The sequence below is a fragment of the Crocuta crocuta genome, unplaced genomic scaffold (genome assembly GCF_008692635.1).
Source record: "Crocuta crocuta isolate KB4526 unplaced genomic scaffold, BGI_CrCroc_1.0 scaffold95, whole genome shotgun sequence".
Classification (NCBI taxonomy): domain Eukaryota; kingdom Metazoa; phylum Chordata; class Mammalia; order Carnivora; family Hyaenidae; genus Crocuta; species Crocuta crocuta.
Genome location: NW_027530971.1, coordinates 14,200,173 through 14,222,078, shown reverse-complemented (window position 1 = coordinate 14,222,078; position 21,906 = coordinate 14,200,173). Strand labels below are relative to the sequence as shown.

At 38.1% G+C, this 21,906-nt stretch overlaps 1 protein-coding gene across 1 annotated transcript; it reads left to right on the top strand.

Annotated features, from left to right (window-relative positions):
* The first annotated feature begins 4,993 nt into the window (after positions 1–4,993).
* LOC144236200 (N-acetyllactosaminide alpha-1,3-galactosyltransferase-like) lies at positions 4,994–21,334 on the top strand. Its single transcript, XM_077769812.1, has 6 exons — positions 4,994–5,183; positions 5,916–6,001; positions 7,108–7,140; positions 10,234–10,287; positions 17,290–17,424; positions 20,050–21,334. Exons 1-6 carry the CDS (start codon positions 5,163–5,165, stop codon positions 20,741–20,743), a joined length of 1,023 nt encoding a protein of 340 aa, XP_077625938.1. The 5' UTR covers positions 4,994–5,162; the 3' UTR covers positions 20,744–21,334.
* Positions 21,335–21,906: the final 572 nt, after the last annotated feature.

Genomic DNA, 21,906 nt, shown 5'->3' with positions numbered 1-21,906 from the left:
TTAGATTTAAATGTCCAGTTTCAAGAAAAAAATCACAAGGCATACAAGGAAACAGAAAAGTATGGCTCATTCAAAGGAATACATAAATAAACAGAAATTGTTCCTGAAAAAGGCCTGATGGCAGATATACTAGACAAAGACAATTGTCCAAGATGATCAGAGAATGAAAAGAAGATGTGGGAGAAGTAAAAAAAAAAAAAAAATGATGCATGAGCAAAATGGAAATAACAATAAAGAGAGAAAAAGCCTAAAGAATAACCAAAAAGAAATCCTAGAGCTGAAAACTACAACATCTGACATGAAATATTCACTAGAGGGATTTAAAGGCAGATTTGAGCAGGCAAAAGGAAGAATCAGTGAGCTCGAAGATAGGACAATAAATACTATCAAGTTGAGGAATGGAAAGTAAAAAGATTGAAGAAAAGTGAACACAGGGTCAAAGAGACATGGGACGCCATCAAGCAGAGCAACAGACACATTGGGGGCATCCCAAAAGAAGCAGAAAGAGAGAATATATGAAAACATCTCAAGTTTGATGACAGAGATGAATATAAACATCCAAGTAGCTCAATCAGCTCCAAGTAAGATGAACTGAAAAAGACCCTACACTGAGACAAATTATAATCAAACTTTTGAAAAATTAAGATAAAGACAAAGAGGGGCACCTGGGTGGCTTAGTCGGTTAAGTGTCCGACTTTCACTTAGGTCATGATATCACGGTTCGTGGGTTCGAGCCCCGCGTCGGGCTCTGTGCTGACTGCCAGCTCAGAGCCTGGAGCCTGTTTCAGAGTCTGTGACTCCCTCTCTCTCTGACCCTCCCCTGCTCACGCTGTCTCTCTCTCTCTCTTAGAAATAAATAAAAAATTAAAAAAAAAGATAAAGACAATGAGAATCTTGAAAACAGCAAGAGAGACATGACTCATCACATACAAGGGATCCTCAATAAGATTACTGGCAGATTTCTCACCAGAGAAAGCCAGAAGAGAGTCTTGCAGAGTGAAATGAAAGGACATTAGATAGTAACTCAAAACTATATGGAAAAATAAAGATATCCATAAAAATAAATATTTGGGCAGGGCACCTGTTTGGCTCAGTTGGTTGAGCATCCAACTCCGGCTGAGGTCATGCACTCTCAGTTCGTGAGTTCAAGCCCCACATCAGGCTCTCTGCTGTCAGTGCAGAGCCCTCTTCAGATTCTGTGTCCCTCCCTCTCTCTGCCCATCCCCTGCTAGTGCTCTCTCTTCTCTCTCAAAAATAAATAAACATTAAAAATACATACATTAAAAAAATTAAAAAATAGGGGTTCCTGGGTGGCTCAGTCAGTTAGGCAACCAACTTCAGCTCAGCTCATGATCTCATGTTTTTGTGGGGTCAAGCCCCACATCAGGCTCTGCACTGATAGTATGGAGCCTGCTTGGGATTCTCAATCTCACCGGCTCTCTCTGCCCCTCCCCCCCAAATAAATAATAAACAAACTTAAAATAAATAAAATAAATAAAATACATGGGCAATTATTAAAGCTAGTATTGTAACAACAGAGTATAATTCTAGTTTCTGTTTCCTATGTTACTTTAGAGACTGATACATTCTTTAAAATTACTAGTCTAAAGGCTAGTATTATTATAACTTTGGTTTGTAACTCCAAATTTTGTCTTCTACATAATTTAAGAGGCTAATGGACTTAAAAGAATTATTTGCGTATGTTTTTTGGATACACCATGTAAAAAGATGTAATTTTGTGATATCAACAACCACGAGAGGTGGGGACTGAGGTGTGAAGGAACAGTTTTGGTATGTTATTGAAGTTAAGATGATATAAGTTGTAACTTGAGTGTTATAACTTCAGGAATTTAAATGTAATCTTCATAACCACAAAGAAAATAGCTACAGAATATACACAAAAGGAAATGCAAAAAGAATTTAAATATTTCACTACCAAAGATAAACTAAACATAAAGAAGACACTAATGCAGAAAATAAAGAACAAGAAAAGTATAAGGCATATCGAAAACAAATAGCAAAATGACAGAAGTAAGCCTTCCTTACAGTAATTGCATAAAGGTTAAACCTTCATTCTTATGAAGTGGTTAGGATGCCCAAGGTCATGTGAAAACACCTACCTAAGTGACTAAATAATAAATTTATTTTATTTTATTTCTGTTCCCTTAAAAAAAAATTCTTGTGTTGTTTCCCTGCTTATGCCTTCTTAATAGTAAGCCATCTCAAACACTTCCTGAAAGTAGATGGGCTTCAAAACAGGTTTTTATCATTATTATTCCAGTTCATGTCTCACCATCTTATTTGTTGAACCACAGGACACTGTATCCCCTTTTTTCCCCCTCCTCCAGAAGGCCTCATCTTGGAGACACTATCATAATGAGAGAGTGTGGAAATTTCTGCATGTGGATGGCTAAGGTGGCTTCTGATTGCAGCGTAAATGTAAATGGATTTTCATTTCCTCTCTTTTTCACATAAGATGATTAACAGTAATCTATCTTGCATTTCACTGACCCTTTCTTCTACTGTATACAATCCATTTGTAAGCCCATCCACTAACATCCTCATTTCAAATTAGCACTTTTAAAGCTCTAGAATGTCCATTTTTCTTAGATTTTTAAAAAAATGTTGATTTATTTTTTAGGGAGGGAGTGCAAGCAGGGGAGCAACAGAGAGGGGGAACAGAGGATTCCATGTGGGTTTTGCGCTGACAGCAGGGAGCCCGACATAGGCTTGATCCCACGAACCATGCAATCTTGACCTGAGCTGAAATCAAGAGTTGGACACTTAACTAACTGAGCCACCCAGGTACCCCTAGCACTTTTAAATAGCTCCCATTTTTAAATAGCTTCCATTTCTTTGCTGAGACATTCCTATCTGTTCATTCATTTTAACCAAGTTTTTCATTAAATCCTCAAAAATCTTTATAGTAGTTGCTATACAGTCTGTGTTTATCACTTCCAATATCTGAGTTATATTGGGATGTCTTTCTCTTCACTATGGGTCACATATTCCTATTACTTTGCATGTCTACTAACTTTTCCAAAATGTATACCTAACATTATAGATGATATGTAGAGACTCTGGCTTTTCTTATTTTTCTCTGAACAGTGTTGATTTTTTTCTGGACAGGTAGTTAACTGGGCTGGACTCAAATTCCAAACTCCATTTATCCTGCAGGGGGCATAAGTGGAGATTGCTCCATTTCTGATGTTGCTATTTCCTGGGGAAACTGCAGTTTTTCCTCTTCATGGACAGTTTTGTTGTCATCCAGGATTTAAGTCAGAGGTTCTATGCAGATTTTAGGGTACGTCATTCTGTGTGTTCTTCTTTCTGGGATTTTCTTTATTACTTTTCCGCCTCCTCTACATCTACCAATTTCATCCTCTGACTCGTCTTTCTCTGTGAGTTCTAGCTACCCAGCTCTGTGTAAATTGGGAGATAACCTCAAAGTGAAAAGCTGGATAAATGTAAATTTTACCCAATACATTTCTTTCCTCTCAGGGAGCAGCCTAGTTTTGGTCCATCTCTTTTGCCTTCAAATAGTTTTATTTAATTTTTATTTCATCTTCCCTTCTAGGAGCATTAGTCTGGCATAATTTATTTTCCTATGAGTCAAAACATTCTAATTTTGTATTAATTTAATTTCATTATCCTCTTTCATCACCCCCCTTTTTTCCTAGGATTAATGGAGATCAACAGAAAATTTCTAACATTAGGGGCATCTGGGTGGTTCAGTCTGTTAAACTGCTAACTTGATTTTGGTTCAGGTCATGATCTCATGGTTTATGGGTTCAAGTCCCTCATTAGGCTCTGTGCTGTCAGCACAGCTTAGGATCTCTCTCTCCCTCTATCTCTCCCCTGTTCATGCTCTCTCTCCCTCTCAAAATAAATAAATAAACAAATAAGTAAACCCTCTAACATTAATACGGATTTTATTTCCTGAATGGATCATGTATGGTATGTATCATTTAGGTTACTATAAACCATTTGTAAGTAGTAATGGCTCATTAATTTCTTAATGGTGTCTTTTGATGAGCAAAAGCCTTCTAATTATAATGAAGTATGATTTATCATTGTTTTAGTTGTTGTCTGTTACCTTCTAAGAGACCTTTATCTATCCTCAAGTTAGAAAGATATCCTCCTATGTTTTTCTGTTAAAGTTTGTGGCTTTTGCTTTTATGCTTAGATCTATAATTCATTTTGAATTAACCTTTTGGTATGTATAAGATACACACAACATAGACGAGTTGCAAAACCATGAGTGAAAAAAAAAAACAAATGCAAAGAGTACATGCCATGCAACACTATTTATGTGAAGTCCCATAGTAGGAATCACTCAGCTATAGTCATAGAAATCAGAACACTGGTTTCCTGTGTGGGGGAGAGTAGTGACTCAAAGAGGCACAGGAAAAAAATTACTGGGGGCATGGAGATATTCTGTATCTAAGTAAAGTGATTTTTACATATACATGTACATGTGTAAGAAAAGCCCCAATAAACTGTACATTTAAACTGCATGTGTTTTACTTTATGTAAATTATACTTCAATTAAAAATAGGGGCACCTGGGTGGCTCAGTCGGTTAAGCGTCTGACTTTGGCTCAGGTCATGATCTCGCAGTCTGAGAGTTCCAGCCCCGGGTCGAGCTCTGTGCTGACAGCCCAGAGCCTGGAGCCTGCTTCGGATTCTGTGTCTCCCTCTCTCTCTGCCCCTCCCCATCGCATGCTCTGTCTCTCTCTGTCTCAATAATAAATAAACATAAAAAATTTTTGTAAAATGTAGTAGAAGGTTTGAAAAAAGCTCAAGGAAAGAAATGAACTTTAATGATCCTATTTTCTTTTCCTAAATGGGAGAAAATCTAGTCCCTTGGTAATGACAAAGAGAAGCTACTGGCTTATGAACTATTATGATTACAAGTATCTAATTCTTTCATCATCAAAAGAGAATGTGGTGACATCAGCATTCCCAGAAGAATGAAATAATAAGGAGGCAAACTGGGGAGGGCCAAAGAACCAGTACCAGGGTATCTGATTCATGATTTTTCAAAGGTCTCAGAATGTCCTGCTTGAAAACTGTCTGCCCACTTGAGATTTTCCACGTCTTCCCAAACCACCGTACCATAAATGTTGAGTCTCCAAGGAAGAAACTGTGTAAAAATACTGGATGATCTTAGGAAAACAAAAGGTAAGAGTTTGTCCTTAATTTCAGCCAAATTGAGCCACATTCAACTCCTTTTCTGCACACAATTTCATACAGCATAGACAATTTCATATTACATAGACAAAATTCATCCATAGGAGCTTTATAAACTTGATAGCTAAAATTCCAAGTCAAGGTGAAAATAATCTAAACATTATAGGTTAGCCTCTAGCCCATGTTTGGAATCAATTTTATATTCAAATACTTTTGAGGAGCATTATTTTATGCTGTTATCAGTCCTGTCACCTGTCTAGGAATGATGAACTTCATAATGCTATTTCACTAAAAATAAGTTCCTTCATAACTATATACCTCTTTAAAGTCCAAGTAAGTATTTTCACAATTATCTCTTTTCTCTGACACCCCCCTCTGTGAGTTAGGCTGGCAAGTGGCATTGGTATTTTTTCTTTTCTGTAGGAAAATCCCTGTGTAATCTAGAGAAGACAAATGAAGGTTATAAAATCTCTTGCATCAAGGCCAGCTTAGACAGCTAATGTCCTGGCTTTGGGCAGCTGGCTCCCATGCAAAGTGTCTCCACAGGCTTAAAACTCTATTTTCATATAGAGAGACATCCAAGGACCAGAGGTGCCTTAAATCCTAGCCAATATCTATTAAGTCATCTAGTTAAAGTCATGGAGAGTCATAATTCAACACAGCTTACTCTGTATTCATTGCACTATATTTAATCTACCTTTATCTGTTTCTTTTTCCTCTTAGGAAAGGATGAAATACAGAAGAAAAACAACTCAACTGTTACTACTTTTATTGTTTCTATGGGCTTTGCACAGACAGTATCATCTTAGGTAATTTTTAAAAATTAATGAATATTTTACTCTGGGGTTTGATAAAGATCTAGTATGTCAGAAAGATGATAGGTTAACCCCCTGAATAAAATCAGCATCGAAATGTATCAATCCAACATACCCCAAAATATCCAACAGCATTTAACTGTGTCAACATAAACACAACCTTCAGCATAAAAGGTCTTAGTTTCTAATGGAAACAAAGCTAAACATAATTGTAGGCCCATATGTGTGAGGACAAGCAATGTTAAGCTACCAAGACAGTAACCGTGTAATTAAGGCAGTTAGTAAATATTGGCGGAACTGCCATTTTTAAATAGGTAGCATCTTTTTAAAGAAACATCCCTAATATTGGTGACTTGTGGCACTATGTATGGTATTTGCCTTCTACATATTTACACAAGTAGAAAGATTTCATTGGCAATTAGCAAACTCCATGGTTTCAATGGTATTAAGTTTTTCTTTCATTTGTAATGCAAAGAATTAGGTTTTCTTTTTTAAGACATAGTGTGTGAAGTCCTTAACTGTAGTGATTTTTTTTTTATCATGTTCATTACTGTATCTCTGCAACCAATAATATATTTGACACATGGTCTGTATCTTAGTCCGTTTGATCTGCCGTAACAGAATACCATACACTGGATGGCTTATGAACACCAGAAATTCATTTCTCACAGTTCTGGAGGCTGAGAGGTCCAAGATCAAGGCACTGGTGGACTTACTGTCCTGTTTCATAGACAGCCACCTTCTCACTATGTCCTTAGTGGTAGAAGGGACAAGGGAATTTTCTGTTATCACTTTTGTAAGTGATAATCACTGTTATCACTTTTGTAAGCACTAATTCCATTCATGGAGGGCTTTAACCTAATAACCCAATCATGTCTCAAAGGCCCTACTTCCTAATACCATCATGTTGGGGGTTAGAAATGTCAACATTCAAATTTAAGGGAGACACAAATATTTTGTCCATATTATGTGTTCACTGAATATTTGGTAAGGTTAAGTAATAAAATGAACGGATTGCTGGAGTATAACTCCAGTCATCTTAAATATGGAAACTTTTTATGTAAGTTTAAAGTAATGTAATGCTTTTTGTTTACCCTAAGCACAAAGAAACTACTGAGGATATACCGGTGCTGGTAAGTCTTATTTACAAATATGCTATGACCTCTTCTTTAAGGATAAAACCCGTTGGAGGGCAGTGGAGTACCTGCAAGTCTTTGCTTCCTCCAGTCACGGTAAACCAAAGCAATTTTAGACACGTATGTTGGAGATGCTCCTTTAAGGTCAGAGTACTAGAGCGGACTGGCGCAGCGGTATCTGTAATGGAGGACTTAGAAGTGGTTAGGGGAACCGTGTTACAGGAACCAGGACTCAGCTTCCAGGAAGCTTAGGTCTTTTAAAGCTCTGGAAAATCACACAGGAGAAAGTTTCAGCTAAAAGATTCTTGGGAGATTGTATTAACCACAGGCCACCTATAATTTTATACCATCAGAATGTATGCAGAGAAGAAAACTTCCCCACAGATTGTGTAAGACCCAAACTCTTAATGAAGTGAAAGAAACTTCTTTTCTGATGCTTATTGTGTCCAAGGGCCTTGTCTCAGCTGGTTCTATGCTGTACAACACTCTCTCTAAGACCAGGACTCTACATGTGGGTGGGCTGCTCTGTGAGTGAAAATAATATAATAAGATGGCTTTCAGGGGAGGGTATGTTTCCCCCATCCAGAGCCATGGCTAACAGGGGGCGGTAACTCTCAACCCCCGAAAACAGCAGGAAAACCTGTAGACAAAGGTGGAAATATGCAAGAAAGGTCTGCTGCAGCAGAGCCTGGAAGAAAGAATGAATTAAAGTATTTTCTGGTAAAATGTACACAATGCAACACAATCTGACAATCATTCCATCCTTAATATTAGCTCTTCTTCGCATCAGGATTCTATAGCCTTAACACACTAATACTCAGTATCCAAATGCTTTGCTGTCAATGAGCCGGGTACCTGTGTAGAAGGCTCTGTCTCAATCACACCCTGGACACTGAGTGCTTCTATCAGTGTACACAGGCACAAAGATGGACTTATGACATGTGACTCAGCTCCACAGCTGCCCCTCGTTAACTCAGCCCAGGATCAACTCTCCAAAGATATGCTAGCCCAGGTGCCATTAGAGTTTATGGCAAGGAGGAAGTAAGGACTCTGGCTAACTGTTAGTCTTTCCACCTGGTGTGTGACTATGGATGAGAGAATAATAACTCTTTGTGCCTCAGTTTCCTTGTCTAGTAAAATGAGGATAATAACAATAACAATAACAGTACCTGTATCATAGGGGTAGATTAAATTAGATAATACTTAGGAAAGTATTCCATAAGTGTTAGCTATTAATGAAAGGAATCTAATCTCACCTAGTAGGTTAGGGAATACTTCCCTTAGGTGAGGATATTTAAAATAAGACGTATAGGGCACCTGGGTGGCTCAGTCAGTTAAGTGTCTGACTTCAACTCAGGTCATGATCTCACAGTCTGTGAGTTTGAGCCCTGCATCAGGCTCTGGGCCGACAGCTCAGAGCCTGGAGCCTGCTTCAGATTCTGTGTTTCCTTCTCTCTTTGTGCCCCTCCCCTGCTCATGCTCTGTCTCTCTCTCTCTTGAAAATAAAATAAACACATAAGACCTAAAGGCTGTTTGGGAATTAGCTGGTTGAAGTGTGGCTTGTTTAAGGAAACTTAAAAAGGCCAGTGAGCGGGGTGCCTGGGTGGCTTAGTCAGTTAAGCATCCGACTTTCACTTAGGTCATGATGTCGCGGTTTGTGGGTTCGAGCCCCGCATTGGGCTCTGTGCTGACTGCCAGCTCAGAGCCTGGAGCCTGTTTCAGTCTGTGACTCCCTCTCTCTCTGACCCTCCCCTGCTCATGCTGTCTCTCTCTCTCTCTCTCTCTCTCCTAGAAATAAATAAAACATTAAAAAAAAAATTAAAAAAAAAAAAAGGCCAGTGAGTCTGGAACATTCTAATTGAGGGGCCAAGTAGGAAACATGGCTGGAACAGGGTGAAGGGTCAGATCATGCAGAATGTTATGGCCATATAAGGGGTGTGGACATGATCCTTAGGCCAACGGAAAGGCATTGAATGCTGTTAAACAATAATAACATGGGAGCCCTGGAGCTTCAGAAACATGATAGAGGAAGCAGAGTGGACATATGGAGAATGGGTTGAAAAGGGCCAGGACAAAGACAGGCAGAGAGGGTATCACAGTGTTAATTTGGGATGGGAATATGGAGGTTCATTATACTATTCTCTTTCAGCCTGCATACCTTTGACATTTTTCATGCTACAAAGTCTTGGTTAAAGTGTACAGACAGTAAGACCAATTAGCAGATGATTGCAGTAGCCCGGGTAAGAGATGACCATGACTTGGAGTCATGTGGTGGAAGAGAATGAAGATAAGGAGTGGATGTGAGCGATGTTTTGGAGGTAAAACCAGCAGGGTTTAAAGACAGACTTGAAGTTGGGATTTAGAGAGTGCTCTGAGTGTAGAATGATTCTCACACTTCTGGCTTGCCAATCCACGTGGATCCAGTGAGATAAGGCAACATTTGAACAGGACCTACTTTGGGGAAGTCATGATGACTTTCACATTGAGCATCTTCATCTTGTGGTATCTGTGCAAACTTCAAGCAGGAGACTTGAGAACACAGTTGGATGTCTGAGTCTTAAATTCCCGGGAGAAGTCTAATTGCACATACAAATTTGAAGCCACAAGAAAATGCCCGCAAGCATGTCAATTGATCAAATAGAAAACCTAGGAAAAATCTCTCAGAATAATTCTCAGATCAGGGCTCCTGAGAAGCCAGAATATTTAAGGCTAAACTTAGACAGATAGGAGGGAGCTATTTCCAGTACAATAGAGGAGGAAAATCAATACTCTAGATAAATTTGGAGGCAAGGTGGCAGAAAATTGAGGGAGGGTTCATGTGATATTGCTATTTCTCTATCAGTGAGAAGAAGGAGAATGAGCACTGTAGAAACACACAAAGACTTCTGGGCAGCACAGAGACTAAGTCAAGGTTAGAAATGATGATTTTCCATGCCACTACCATCAAAGTTCATCATCGCTCTTCTTATTGCTCCATGCTTATCTTGCATTTTACATCATATCATCATGAAGCCTTTGATTTGGTAGACATTCAATTATCTCAAGCTCAACCAGATATAGTGTGATTCTTTGCATTATTTCTTCTGCTAGGTCTGTGAACAGTCCATCAAAGGAATTAAAGCTATCAGACTGGTTTTCTCCCAGGTAAGAACTCCAAATCAAACACAGTTTGGGCAGCAGTTGGATCTTTGATTACATTTTTAAAAATAAGCGGTGTCCCAATGGACATTAAGGCTCACCTCCTCCATAATAGAGAGTAGAGATGACAGAAACCCAGTAGCCCTAATGTTATGGCAGGTCAAAATGTGAAGGGTGTATGTTTGATCATTTGGTGGATTCTCCTCATTTCGCCAATGAGGGAACCAAAGCCAAATAGATGGGACAGATAGATGGGTCATCTGGACTTCACACTTTAATACAACAGCTTTCCACTGGCTTCTCTGCCTGCCTCTCCTTACTGGACGTACCTGTCTTTCTCCCTGGTGCTACAGGGCTTCAGTGCTTGTCTGAATTAAAACTTTGAAAGGAGACATCTAGCCAAGATCATGATTGGATAATGGCCCATGACCCATCCTCCTACGACATTATAACTTTTATCAGATCTAACCAGGACACATAAAGCACACTGATTATTTAAAAAAAACAATTTCATACAAAGAATTGTTAACTAGTATGAAGTTGTTAACTAGGTACCTGGAAAGTCTGAAAAGAGAATTCTAAGGTGTCATGCAGGCAACAACCACAGGAAGTAACTATTTTCCCTAGGGCCCAAGAAACAGAAGTAAGAGGCCAAAATTATTAAACCTTAGAAACTTGGAGAGCTTAAACTCAGTAGGCTTAAGACACATTCACTTGGTGCTAGTACCACCAAGCTCCAGAAAAGCCTCTTGGAACAAGGAGCCAGACCTCTAGGGAGGGGCACAGTGAGGCTGGGTTTGCCAGTGCTGGAAAAGCTGAAATCTGGATCCAGATGGAATTGTATCTCGGTGGTGGAGTCTTACAGGGGAGGCAGGCAAGGAGCCCCCAGGAAACAGGAAAGAGCAAGTTCCTTCTTCCCCCAGGCTTGTAATTTTCCTCGAGTGCCCTCTGTTAGCAGAGCCTAACAGGGTGCCTGCTGGTAAGGGAGAGATGTGGTTTGCAGAGTCCTGGCTCAGTATAACAAAGCCTGCTATAGTGCGGTGGGTTTAGTCATGAAAGATGTTAGGTTAATAACTGGCACAGGATCCCGCTCACGAGACAAGTAAGGCATATCCTTGTAACTCAGCATGATGATTCATCATAAACAATTGAACAAAGGAGAAAACCATATAATCATTTACTCAGATTCCAAATTGGCAACCGATAAAATTCAGTTTCCACTGCATTTTTTGGGAGGGCTTAATATAAATTTATTTCCTCCCACTTCTGAAGGCTAGAAGTGGAAGGTCAAGGTGTAGAAAGTTTGGTTTACCCTGAGGCCTCTCTCCTGGGCTCTCCTGTCCTCACTGGGACTTTCCTCTGTGCACCAGCATCTGCAAGCATCCATGGTATCTCTTCTTTTTTTAAGGACACCAGTCCTATTGAATTTGGGCCCTGCCCTTATGACCTCATTTAACCTTAATTACCTCTCTGAAGCCCCTGTCTCCAAGTAGCCACAGTGGGGATTAAGGCTTCAACATATGAATTTGGGGGAAACAGCGTTCAGTCCATAACAGTTCTGAAATAGTTAATAGAATCTTTTTTTTTTTAAGTTTATTTATGTATTTTGAGAGAGACAGAGACAGCATGAGTTGGGGAGGGGCAGAGAGAGAGGGAGACAGAAAATCCCAAGCAGGCTCCACACTGTCAGCACAGAGCCTGATGTGAGGTTCACACCCACAAAACCAAGAGATCATGACCTGAGCCGAAACCAAGAGTTGGACACTTAACTGGCTGAGTCACCCAGGTGCCCCAATAGAATCTTTTTCTTCCAACAGTACATCAATTCTCATTCTGTTTTCATTCTTTTCCTTGATGACCATCAAGGTTGAATACCTTTTCACATGAATATTGGCCACTTGGATATTTACTTTTGTAAAATGTCAGTTTCTATCTGTGGGTCTCCTTTCCGCTTTCTTGTTAATGTCCTTGGATGCAGAAAATTTTTCCGCTGAAGTCTAATTTACCTAATTTTTTTTCTTCTGATGACTGTGCTTTTGGTGTCACATCTAAGAAATGATTGCCAAATCCAAAATCATGAAAATTTACTGTAGTTTTCTTCTAAGAGTTTTATCATTTTTGCTCTTATATTTAAGTCTTTGATCCATTTTGAATTAATGTTTACAGTGGGAGTCCAACTTCATTTTTTTAAATGTGGATATCCATTTGTCCCAGCACAATTTGTTGAGAACACTATTTTTCCCCACTGAATGGTCTTGGCACCTTTTATTTAAAATTAACTGATCAGAGTTGTATGGGTTTTCTACATACTCAGTTCTATTCCTTTGATCTATATATGTCTATCCTATGCCAATAACACACTGTTTTGATTATTGTATCTTTGCAGTAAGTTTTGAAATCAGGAAGTATGAATCCTCCAATTTTGTTTTTCTTTTTCAAGATTGTTTCGGCTATTTGGGGTCCCTTACAACTCCTTATGAATTTTAGGCTCAGTTTATGCCTTTCAGCAAAAATAATCAAATTTAATTTCATTTAATTAATTAAATTGGCAGTAAGAAAATTGATAGTATATTAGCTTCCCAGGGCTGCTGTAACAAATTGCCAAAACTGTGTGACTTGAAACAACATAAATTAATTTTTTCACAACTCTGATGTCCAGAAATCCAAAATCTTTTTTTAAATTTTTTTTTTTTAACATTTATTTATTATTGAGAAACAGAGAGAGAAGAGCATGAACAGGGGAGGGGCAGAGAGAAGGGGAGCCACAGAATCCAAAGTAGGCTCCAGGCTCTGAGCTGTCAGCACAGAGCCCGACGTAGGGCTCGAGCCCACAAACTGTGAGATCATGACCTGAGCTCAAGTCAGTCGCTTAACCGACTGAGCCACCCAGGCACCCCCAGAAATTCAAAATCAAGGTGTCAGCAGGCCATGTTTGTTCCCTTTAAAGCCCGAGAGAAGAATTCTTCCTGCCTCTTGAAGCCTCTGGTGGCCCCAGGCATTCTTTGACTTGTGAAAGCTCAGCTCCAGTCTCCCCCTTTGGCTTTACATGGCCTTGTCTGTATCTCTCCTCTATATGCCCTTTTATCTTCTTAAAAGAACACCTGTTATTGGATTCACAAGCCAAATCTAATTCAGAATGACCTCATCATAATTAATTGCATCTGCAAAAGACATTATTTCTAAATAAGGCAACATTCTAAAATTCCAAGTGGATTTGAATGGGTGGGGGAGGGGTTACTATTCAACACACTCCATGTAGGAATTGCCTTGAATCAGTAGCTCACTTTGGGGCACTTTAACTTTGCCATCTTAACAATGTTAAGTTTCCAATCCATAAACATGGATGTTTCTCCATTTATCTAGGCCTTCTTTAATCTTTTTCAATAATGCTTTGTAGTTTTCATTGTACCAATCCTGCACCTCCTTTGGTTGTGTGTATTCCTAAATATTTTATTCGTTTTGTTCCTTTGTAAATAAAAATGTTTCTTAATTTTATTTTCAGATGGTTCATTTCTAGTGTATGGAAACATCAATGATTTTTGCATGTTGATGTTGTGTCCTGCAACAATTACTAGTTCTAATAGTTGGCTGTGGTTTTTTTTTTTTTTTTTTTTTTTGGTAGATTGCTTAGAATTTTCTGTTAGTAGAGATAGTTTTACTTCTTCCTTTCCAATTTAGATATCTTTTATTTCCTTTTCTTGCCCAACTGCCCTAAACCTCCAGTACATTGTTAAAAGGAAGTAGATAAAACAGACAGCCTTGTCTTGTTCCTGATTTTAGGGGCAAAGCTTTCAGTCTCTCAAAAATAAGTATGATGTCAACGGTGAGTTTTACATAAGATGCCCTTTATCATGCAGAGGAATTTCCCTTCTATTCCTAATTCGTTGGGTATTTTTATCATGCAGTATTGTGGGAATTTTGTCGAATGCCTTTTCTGCATCAACTAAGATGATCATGTGGTTTTTCCTTCCATTTTATTAATATGATGTTTTACACTGATTGGTATTTGTATAGTTTTGTCTTGCTTTGTTTTGTTTTTGGTATTTGTAGGTTGAACCAGCTTGCATTCCTGGAATAAATCTCACTTCAGATTTTAATATGCTGCCAGATTCAGTTTATAAATATATTGTTGAGGATTTTTGCATCTTTATTCATAATTGATATTGGTCTACAGTTTTCTTGAGGTGTCTTTTCCTGGCTTTTGTAATTCTGACCACATAGAATGAGTTAGAAAATGCTCTCTCCTCTTCAATTTCTTTGGAAGACTTTGAGAATGATTGGTATTGATATGTTAAATATTTGGTAGAATTCACCAGCCATCTGGTCCTGGGCTTTTCTTTGTTGGGAGATTTTTGATTACCAATTCAATTCTTTTCATTTATTCTACTGCCTTGTTCCAGGTCTATTAAATTTTTCTATTTCTTTTTGGTAGTCCGTGTGTTTCTAGGAATTTGCCCATTTTATCTATGTTATCTAATAAGTTTGTGTACAGTTGCTCATAGCATCCTCTTATAATGTTTTTTCTATCTGTAAGGTCTGTAGTAATGTCCTCAATTCCATTCCTGATTTTAATAATTGGAGTCATTTCTGGATTTTTGGTTTTGGTCAATCAAGTTAAAGATTTGCCAATTTTACTGATATTTTCCAATAACCAATTTTTGGCTTCATTAATTCTATCATGTTTTTCTTTTCCTCTATGTTCACCATCTCTGCTCCAGTACTTATTATTTCTTCCTTCTTCTTGTTTAGGGTTTAGTTTGCTACTTTTTTCTAGGTCCTTAAGGTGGAAGTTTTGGTTATCAATATGGTATCTTTCTTCTTGTTTAATACAGATGTTTACTGCTATACATTTCCTTATGAGTACTGCTTTTCACTGCATCCCATAAGTTTTAGTATGTTGTATTTTCATTTTTATTCCTCTCAATGTATTTTCTGATTCCCTTTGTGGTTTTTATCTTTGACCCATTGGTTGTTTAAGAGTGTTTTAATTTCCATTTATTTGTGAACTTTCCAGATTGCCTTCTGTTAATAATTTCATTCCACTGTCAGTGGAAAAGAGAGTTTGTATGTTTCCAACCATTTTAAGTTTACTGAGATTTGTATTATGGCCTAACGTATGATCTATCTTGGAAAATATCTCATGTGTATTTGAGAAGAATATGTATTCTGTTGTTGATTAAAATGTTCTATGTGTGTCTACTCAAGTCTGTGATTGAAATCCTATGGCAAGTTTTGTTTTGTTTTGTTTTTTAATTTCAACTATCATACTTCTCAGCTCCAGAATTTCTATTTGGTTCCTTTTTATAATTTCTATCTCTTTATTCACATTCTCTGTTTGTTAAGCCTTTGTTCTCCTGATTTCCTTTAGTTCTTTTTCCATGGTTTTCTTTGGCTCTTTCAGCTTATTTAAAATAGTTGATTTAAAGTCTTGTTCTAGTAAGCCCAATGTCTGGGCTTCTCCAGGAACAGTTTTTGTTAATTCTTTTCCCCTGTCAATGGACCATACATTCTTGTTTCCTTGCATGCCTCATAATTTTTAGTTGAAAACTAGGCATTTTGGATATTATAATGTGGTCACTTTGGAATTCAGATTCTTTTGCCTCCTCAGAGTTTGTTGTTCTTGCTTGCTGTGGATTGTAGTTATTTGTCCGTTTGGCGACTTTTCCAGACTATTTTTAAAGACTGTATTCTTTGTCTTGTTGGGTCTGAGAGATCCCTGTTCCTTTAGCTTGTCATCAGCTAGTGGTTTGTTAGAGATATCCTTAAATACCTGGAGCCATGGTGGTGATGGTGGTGATTGGAGGGTTATTGGAGGAGGAAGAGGAGGAGGGGGAGGGGAAGGAGGAGGAAGAAGAGGAAGAAGGGAAGGAGAGGAAACAGAAGGGAAGGGAAGGGAAGGGAAGGGGTGAAAAAGAACCCTCTTACAGTCTTTGAAGATTGGCTCTGTGTTTGGGCCCTCCTTCAATACAGCCGGTCTGTTTACAACTCTGCCTTAGCCTTCACTTCCTGCTTGCACTGAGTCTAAATATCAGCCAGAGGTGAAAGTTTAGGATCTTCAGGGATCTTTTCTGAGCATGTAACCTGCCCTGAACATGTGCATGGATTTCTTAATTCCTCATTATACAAGGGATCTTGTCCAAAGCCTTTACTTTTCAAAGAACTCTCTTCCAATTTTTTTTCCTCCAAGACTTTCAGCATATCTAGTGTTTATTCCAACTGTAATTTCTTGCTTCGGGTGGCAGGGGCTTGTTCCTTTTTAAAATGGTTTCAAGAATTTCCCTCTACTTAGCCACTTTTCCATTTTGAGAGAGTTCTGAGTTAAGTGAAACAAAAGGAAGCACTAAGAGTCCAATCCTTTGGGGAACTCTCAGGTCAAAATGGAGAACCATATTTCCTTTGGAATTAGATCCACTCTTCTCCATCCCAAAGCAGATACTCAAACTGAGAACATGGTTTGCTGTTTTCAACACCACTGCCATACTGGGAGCAAGTTGGTGCAAGACTAAGTTAAAATACCACAGTTTTCCTTCTATTATGTTGAGTCTTTTTTTTTTTTTTAACTTTTGTTTGATTGCTCTAAATTTTTGGCTACCTTCCAGAGTTCTAACAAAGTTGATTCTGACAGTATGCAGTAATATTAGCACTGGTAGCATTTTAGATTATGAACCTAGGAAGATCATTTTTCAAAATATGGTCTCTGAAAATAATTACAGTCAAAAAGCCCAAGACCAGGAGATTTTGTCCAAAATATAAGAGATACTGATATTTTAGACTTTGGGTGACATTGTAACTGTGTCCTCAAAGATCTTGGAATCACAGTATAATGAATCTGTACATGTACTTTTGTAATGATCTGGCCATTTCTGGCAAGCTGTTTCTCTAGTTTATCATAACCATCAAGGCTTTGAGTTAGGCATAAAGAAATGCCGCAGAGGCTTTATACATTAGTGACATCTACTACAGTTTTATTAAAAGGTATCTTGTTAATAATTCTTGTCTTTCTTACAGTCAATCCATGAACCTGACCACCACCAACTGGTCAGCTCCAGTTGTGTGGCATGGCACTTTCAATGAAGAAATATTGGAACACTATTATGCAAAGCATAAAATTACCGTGGGGTTGACTGTGTTTGCCGTAGGAGGGTAGGTACTGCCAAATATCCTTTACATTCAAGCTTTTCATTATAGAAAATAGGAGATTATCAATTATCATGCCTCAAGAATCTAGAAAAAATGGAACAGAATAAAGCCAAAGTCAACAGAAGTAAAGAAATAGTAAAGATGAGAACAGAAATCCATGAAACTAAAAACAGAAAAGCCATAGAGTAAAATCAAAGAATCAAAAAGCTGGTTCTTTGAAAAAAAACAATAAAATTCACAATCATCCAGGGATGAACAAAGAAGCCAATATAATTAAGCAGAAATGCCCATGCAAGTGTGAAAGACCGTGGCCATGACTTTGTGGATATGTAGAGCAAGACTTTCATAAATGATGCTGGAGAAAGTTGACGTCAGCATGGAAAAACCACAATTGCACCTCTCTGTGGCATACCATACACAAGCATATACAAACATAATTCTCAGGTAGTTTAAAGACTCAAACTTAAAGGGCAAACCGCAGTATATCTTCATGAAATCAAGACAGAAAAGGATTTCTTCATCAAGATACAGAAAATACTAATCATAAAGGAAGAGGTTGATAATGTGACCATACTGAAATTAACTTTACCTAAGAAAACATCAGGAAAACCCAAACTGAGGGCCATTCTACAAAATACCTGATCAGTACTCTTCAAAATGGTCAGGATCATGAATGACAAGGAGAGAAATGGAGACAGACTGGAAGAGCTTAGTGAGACATAATGACTAAATGCAATGTGTATTCTGGATTGGATCTTGAAAACTAGAAGGCCATTAGGGGCAAAACTGGTGAAATAAAAATAAAATCTGTGGTTAAGTTATAGTATTTAACCACTGATAATTTCCTAGTTTTGACAAATGTACTATGGTTATATAAGATACTAACATTAGGGGAAGATGCATAAAGTGTATATGGGAACTCTGTATAATACATTTGCACCTATTCCATAAATCTAATGTCATTCCAAAATACAAAAACTTGAAAAAAAAAATAAGTTTGCCATTGTAGTGAAAGTGCCTGATGATAATCTTTTTTTCTTGTAAATACCTGACATTAAACTTTTGATTACTGAGGCACCCACTTCAAAGACATCCAACTCAAATAAACATGTTGCGGGCTGTGACCTGATTGGTCACCAGCTAAACAACTAGGTAAAGAGCCAGGTTGGCCCTCCTGTGAAATTCCCCTTTTAGAAAGGCCTGGGTAACCTATGTAACTGACCACTTGAGGGACCCCATATTTTCCTTCCTGCACTTTCATTTCTGCTCTTAGGTTTCAAATTCTGCAATAATGAGTGGAGTTGTGAAAGCCTTGGCACCCCATCCCCCAGCCTAATAAAAGCAGAACCCCCAAGGCCTAGCCCCTTCTTTCTCCTTACCTAAGACCTCACTCTGTGGCCCTGTGCTTACTTTGTACCCTCCAGGACTTGTAAGAAACCTCATTTTCTCAAAGTTTTCTGATGGTTGTTGCTGAGGAGCATCTTGTAAGTGTGGGCTGGTCCAGCCACAACATTGGCTGGTAGGGGAAATGTCCGTGGGGGGGGTCTCACCACAAGTAGCAGGGGCCCACATGAGTCCCAGGCATTCTTGGCCAATAGAATTACTATCAAAGGCTGAGACCAATACAAAACAGCCCTATATTGTACCATACACAAAAATTAATTCAAATGGATACCTGACTTAACTGTGAAAGTTAAAACAATAAGGCAACTAGAAGAAAATATAGGAGCATATGTTCACTACTGTGAGGAGACCATGATTTCTGAAACATGGCACAAGAAGCACCAACCATTAAAAAAATGTGGATGAATTGTATTTCTTTGTATCTGAGTTGCTAGCTTCCAACTCAGTAGAATATTTTAAGAGGTATTTTTCATAATTTATCTTGCTTTAATTATTAAATTACCATAACTCAGATATTCCAAACTAGAAAGTTTTCTCCCAACTCCATCTGCTATGTTTCTTAAGACTTAGATCAATATCTAGAACTTATTTTTAATGATTATATAAATATTATTTGAAGCAGAGGCATGTATGATTGAATTTACTGAGGCCATTTGTTACTCAGAGGATCTTTCACTGGCTGGAGAGACCGGAAATGAGAAAGTTTTGTTTTCTAATCCAGCAAGCTTGGCACCATACTGAAGGCCACAAGGCAAAATAAGACAGTGCAGTTAGTACGGGTACTGACCATGCTGCCTCTGACCTTTTCTGCATCACTGACTCCTCATAAATTCCTCCTCATAAAGCAATCCACACACATCAATCACTGCTCGTGCAAGGACCCAAGACCTTCTTGCCTACAATCCCCAACACAAGTTCCTTCTTCTCTGATAACCCTTAAGACTCTGGCAACAGGGCTCTGTGCCATTTACTGATCTTACCATATTTCATTCTCCCTCGTGAAGAAGTCCTCTTTTCTCATGATCCACAGAACCCCATTAGAGAGAGGAAAGGCAGATAATTTCACTTTCTTTTACACTACTTAAATATAACTCAAGAAGTGCATCTAATATTTAGTTTGCCTACTAGCATTTCTGGACAAACTACGGCCAGTGTAACTTAAGTAGTATGCGTTCCACTGCAATGGAAGACAAAGAACTTAATCATTTCTTGTTTACTTCACAGATACATTGACCACTATTTGAAGGAATTTATATTATCTGCAGATACGTTTTTTATGGTTGGCCATAAAGTCATAATTTATGTCCTGATAGACGACTTCTCCAGGATGCCTTGGATACAGTTGAGTCCCCTCCGTACAATCAAAGTGTTTGAAATTAAGCGAGAGAAGAGATGGCAAGATGTCAGCATGATGCGCATGAAGACTATTAGTGAACATGTTGTAGATCATATCCAACATGAAGTCGACTTTCTCTTCTGCATGGACGTAGATCAAGTCTTCATAAGGAAATATGGCGTGGAGACTCTAGGGGAGTCAGTAGCTCAGTTACATGCTTACTGGTACAAGGCAGATCTGATAAATGTGCCATATGAAAGAAGTGAGTTATCAGAAGCATATATACCTCTTGGCATGGGAGATTTTTATTACCATGCTGCTGTATTTGGTGGCACTCCTACCCAAGTTCTCAATATTGCCAGGGAGTGCTTAAAAGGAATCATGAATGACAAGAAAAACAGCATTGAAGCAGTATGGCATGATGAAAGCCACTTAAATAAGTATTTTTTTCTCCATAAACCTGCTAAGCTTTTATCACCTGAATATTGCTGGGATTCTACTAGAACAGGTATTATTAATATTCATAATATCAAACTCTCTTGGGCTAAAAAGGATTATAAAAATCTTAGAGTTAAATTGTAGTTTTATAGCACTTCAGATTTCTGAAAATAAGAGCATCATTTTTGTCTTATTCCTTGGGAAATTAGCACTTGATAAATTTTAGCACTAAAAAAATCACTAGCAACATGGCAAGACCACCAACATGGCATACTCATACTTCTCATATTTATTTTGAATTGTATAAGATGGACTCTAGCAGTGGCAAAATGAATGTATTGACATTAGATGGAGACACAGTGATTTCATATCCTGTGTCAATGTTGAGGAAATATTATTTGTTGGATTACATTGAACAAAATAGAATCTGTCACAAGAAAATGAAATCTGAAATATTTTCATTGATCTATGTAGACACACATTTCTCATACTGCTTAAGAAAAGGGACTGTCAGGGCGCCTGGGTGGCTCAGTCAGTCCAACTCTTGATTTCAGCTCAGGTCATGATTCCAAGGCTCACATCAAGCTCTGTGCTGAGCATGGATCCTACTTAAGATTCTCTCTCTCTCTCTCTCTCTCTCTCTCCCTCTCCCCCCTCCCTCCCTCTGCCTCTTCTCCATCTCTCTTTCAAATAAAATTAAATTTAAAAAATAAATAAAATAACATAAAAATAAAAAAGAAAGGGGATTGTCTAGAGGTGTGGATAAGAAGTCACTTGCAACTATAATAATATCCTGTCTATGCAAAATTTTAAAGATTTAAAGCTGCCATCAGATGGATGGATCATTACTTTGGAAACTGAGTCATTCAAAAAGAGCTATACATTTTAAAACTACAAAATTGTTTTGTTATAAAAACTAAAAGAAAATTTAAAAGATACAGAGAAAATTGAAGTTCCCTCCTTTACTCTCCCTTTGAAAATTTATCCCTCAATATTCCATTTATATGCATTTATATACCCACCACATGAGTACCCATACCTACACACACACACACACACACACAGCCACACACATGAATACACACACAGCCACACTTATACTTTATACAAATTGATTTATATCATACACATGCACACATACAGGCACACACAAAGATTTTATCACTAGTAAGGATCCAGTTCGGAAAACAGATACTACTATCCTCGGTATTTTAAACAGTGGAGATTTAACACAGGGAACTGGACATACAAAAGAGGTCATAACAGAGCTGAGGGTCACACAAGGGAGAGTGAAGCAACCCATAATT

What these genes read in the sequence shown, in the direction of transcription:
- LOC144236200 (XM_077769812.1), top strand. Translation starts at nt 5,163, where the DNA reads ATGATCTTAGGAAAACAAAAG. An exon ending in CACAGACAGTATCATCTTAG is followed by an intron (nt 6,002 to 7,107) that starts GTAATTTTTAAA and finishes GTTTACCCTAAG; the next exon opens with CACAAAGAAACTACTGAGGA. An exon ending in TCAGACTGGTTTTCTCCCAG is followed by an intron (nt 10,288 to 17,289) that starts GTAAGAACTCCA and finishes TCTTTCTTACAG; the next exon opens with TCAATCCATGAACCTGACCA.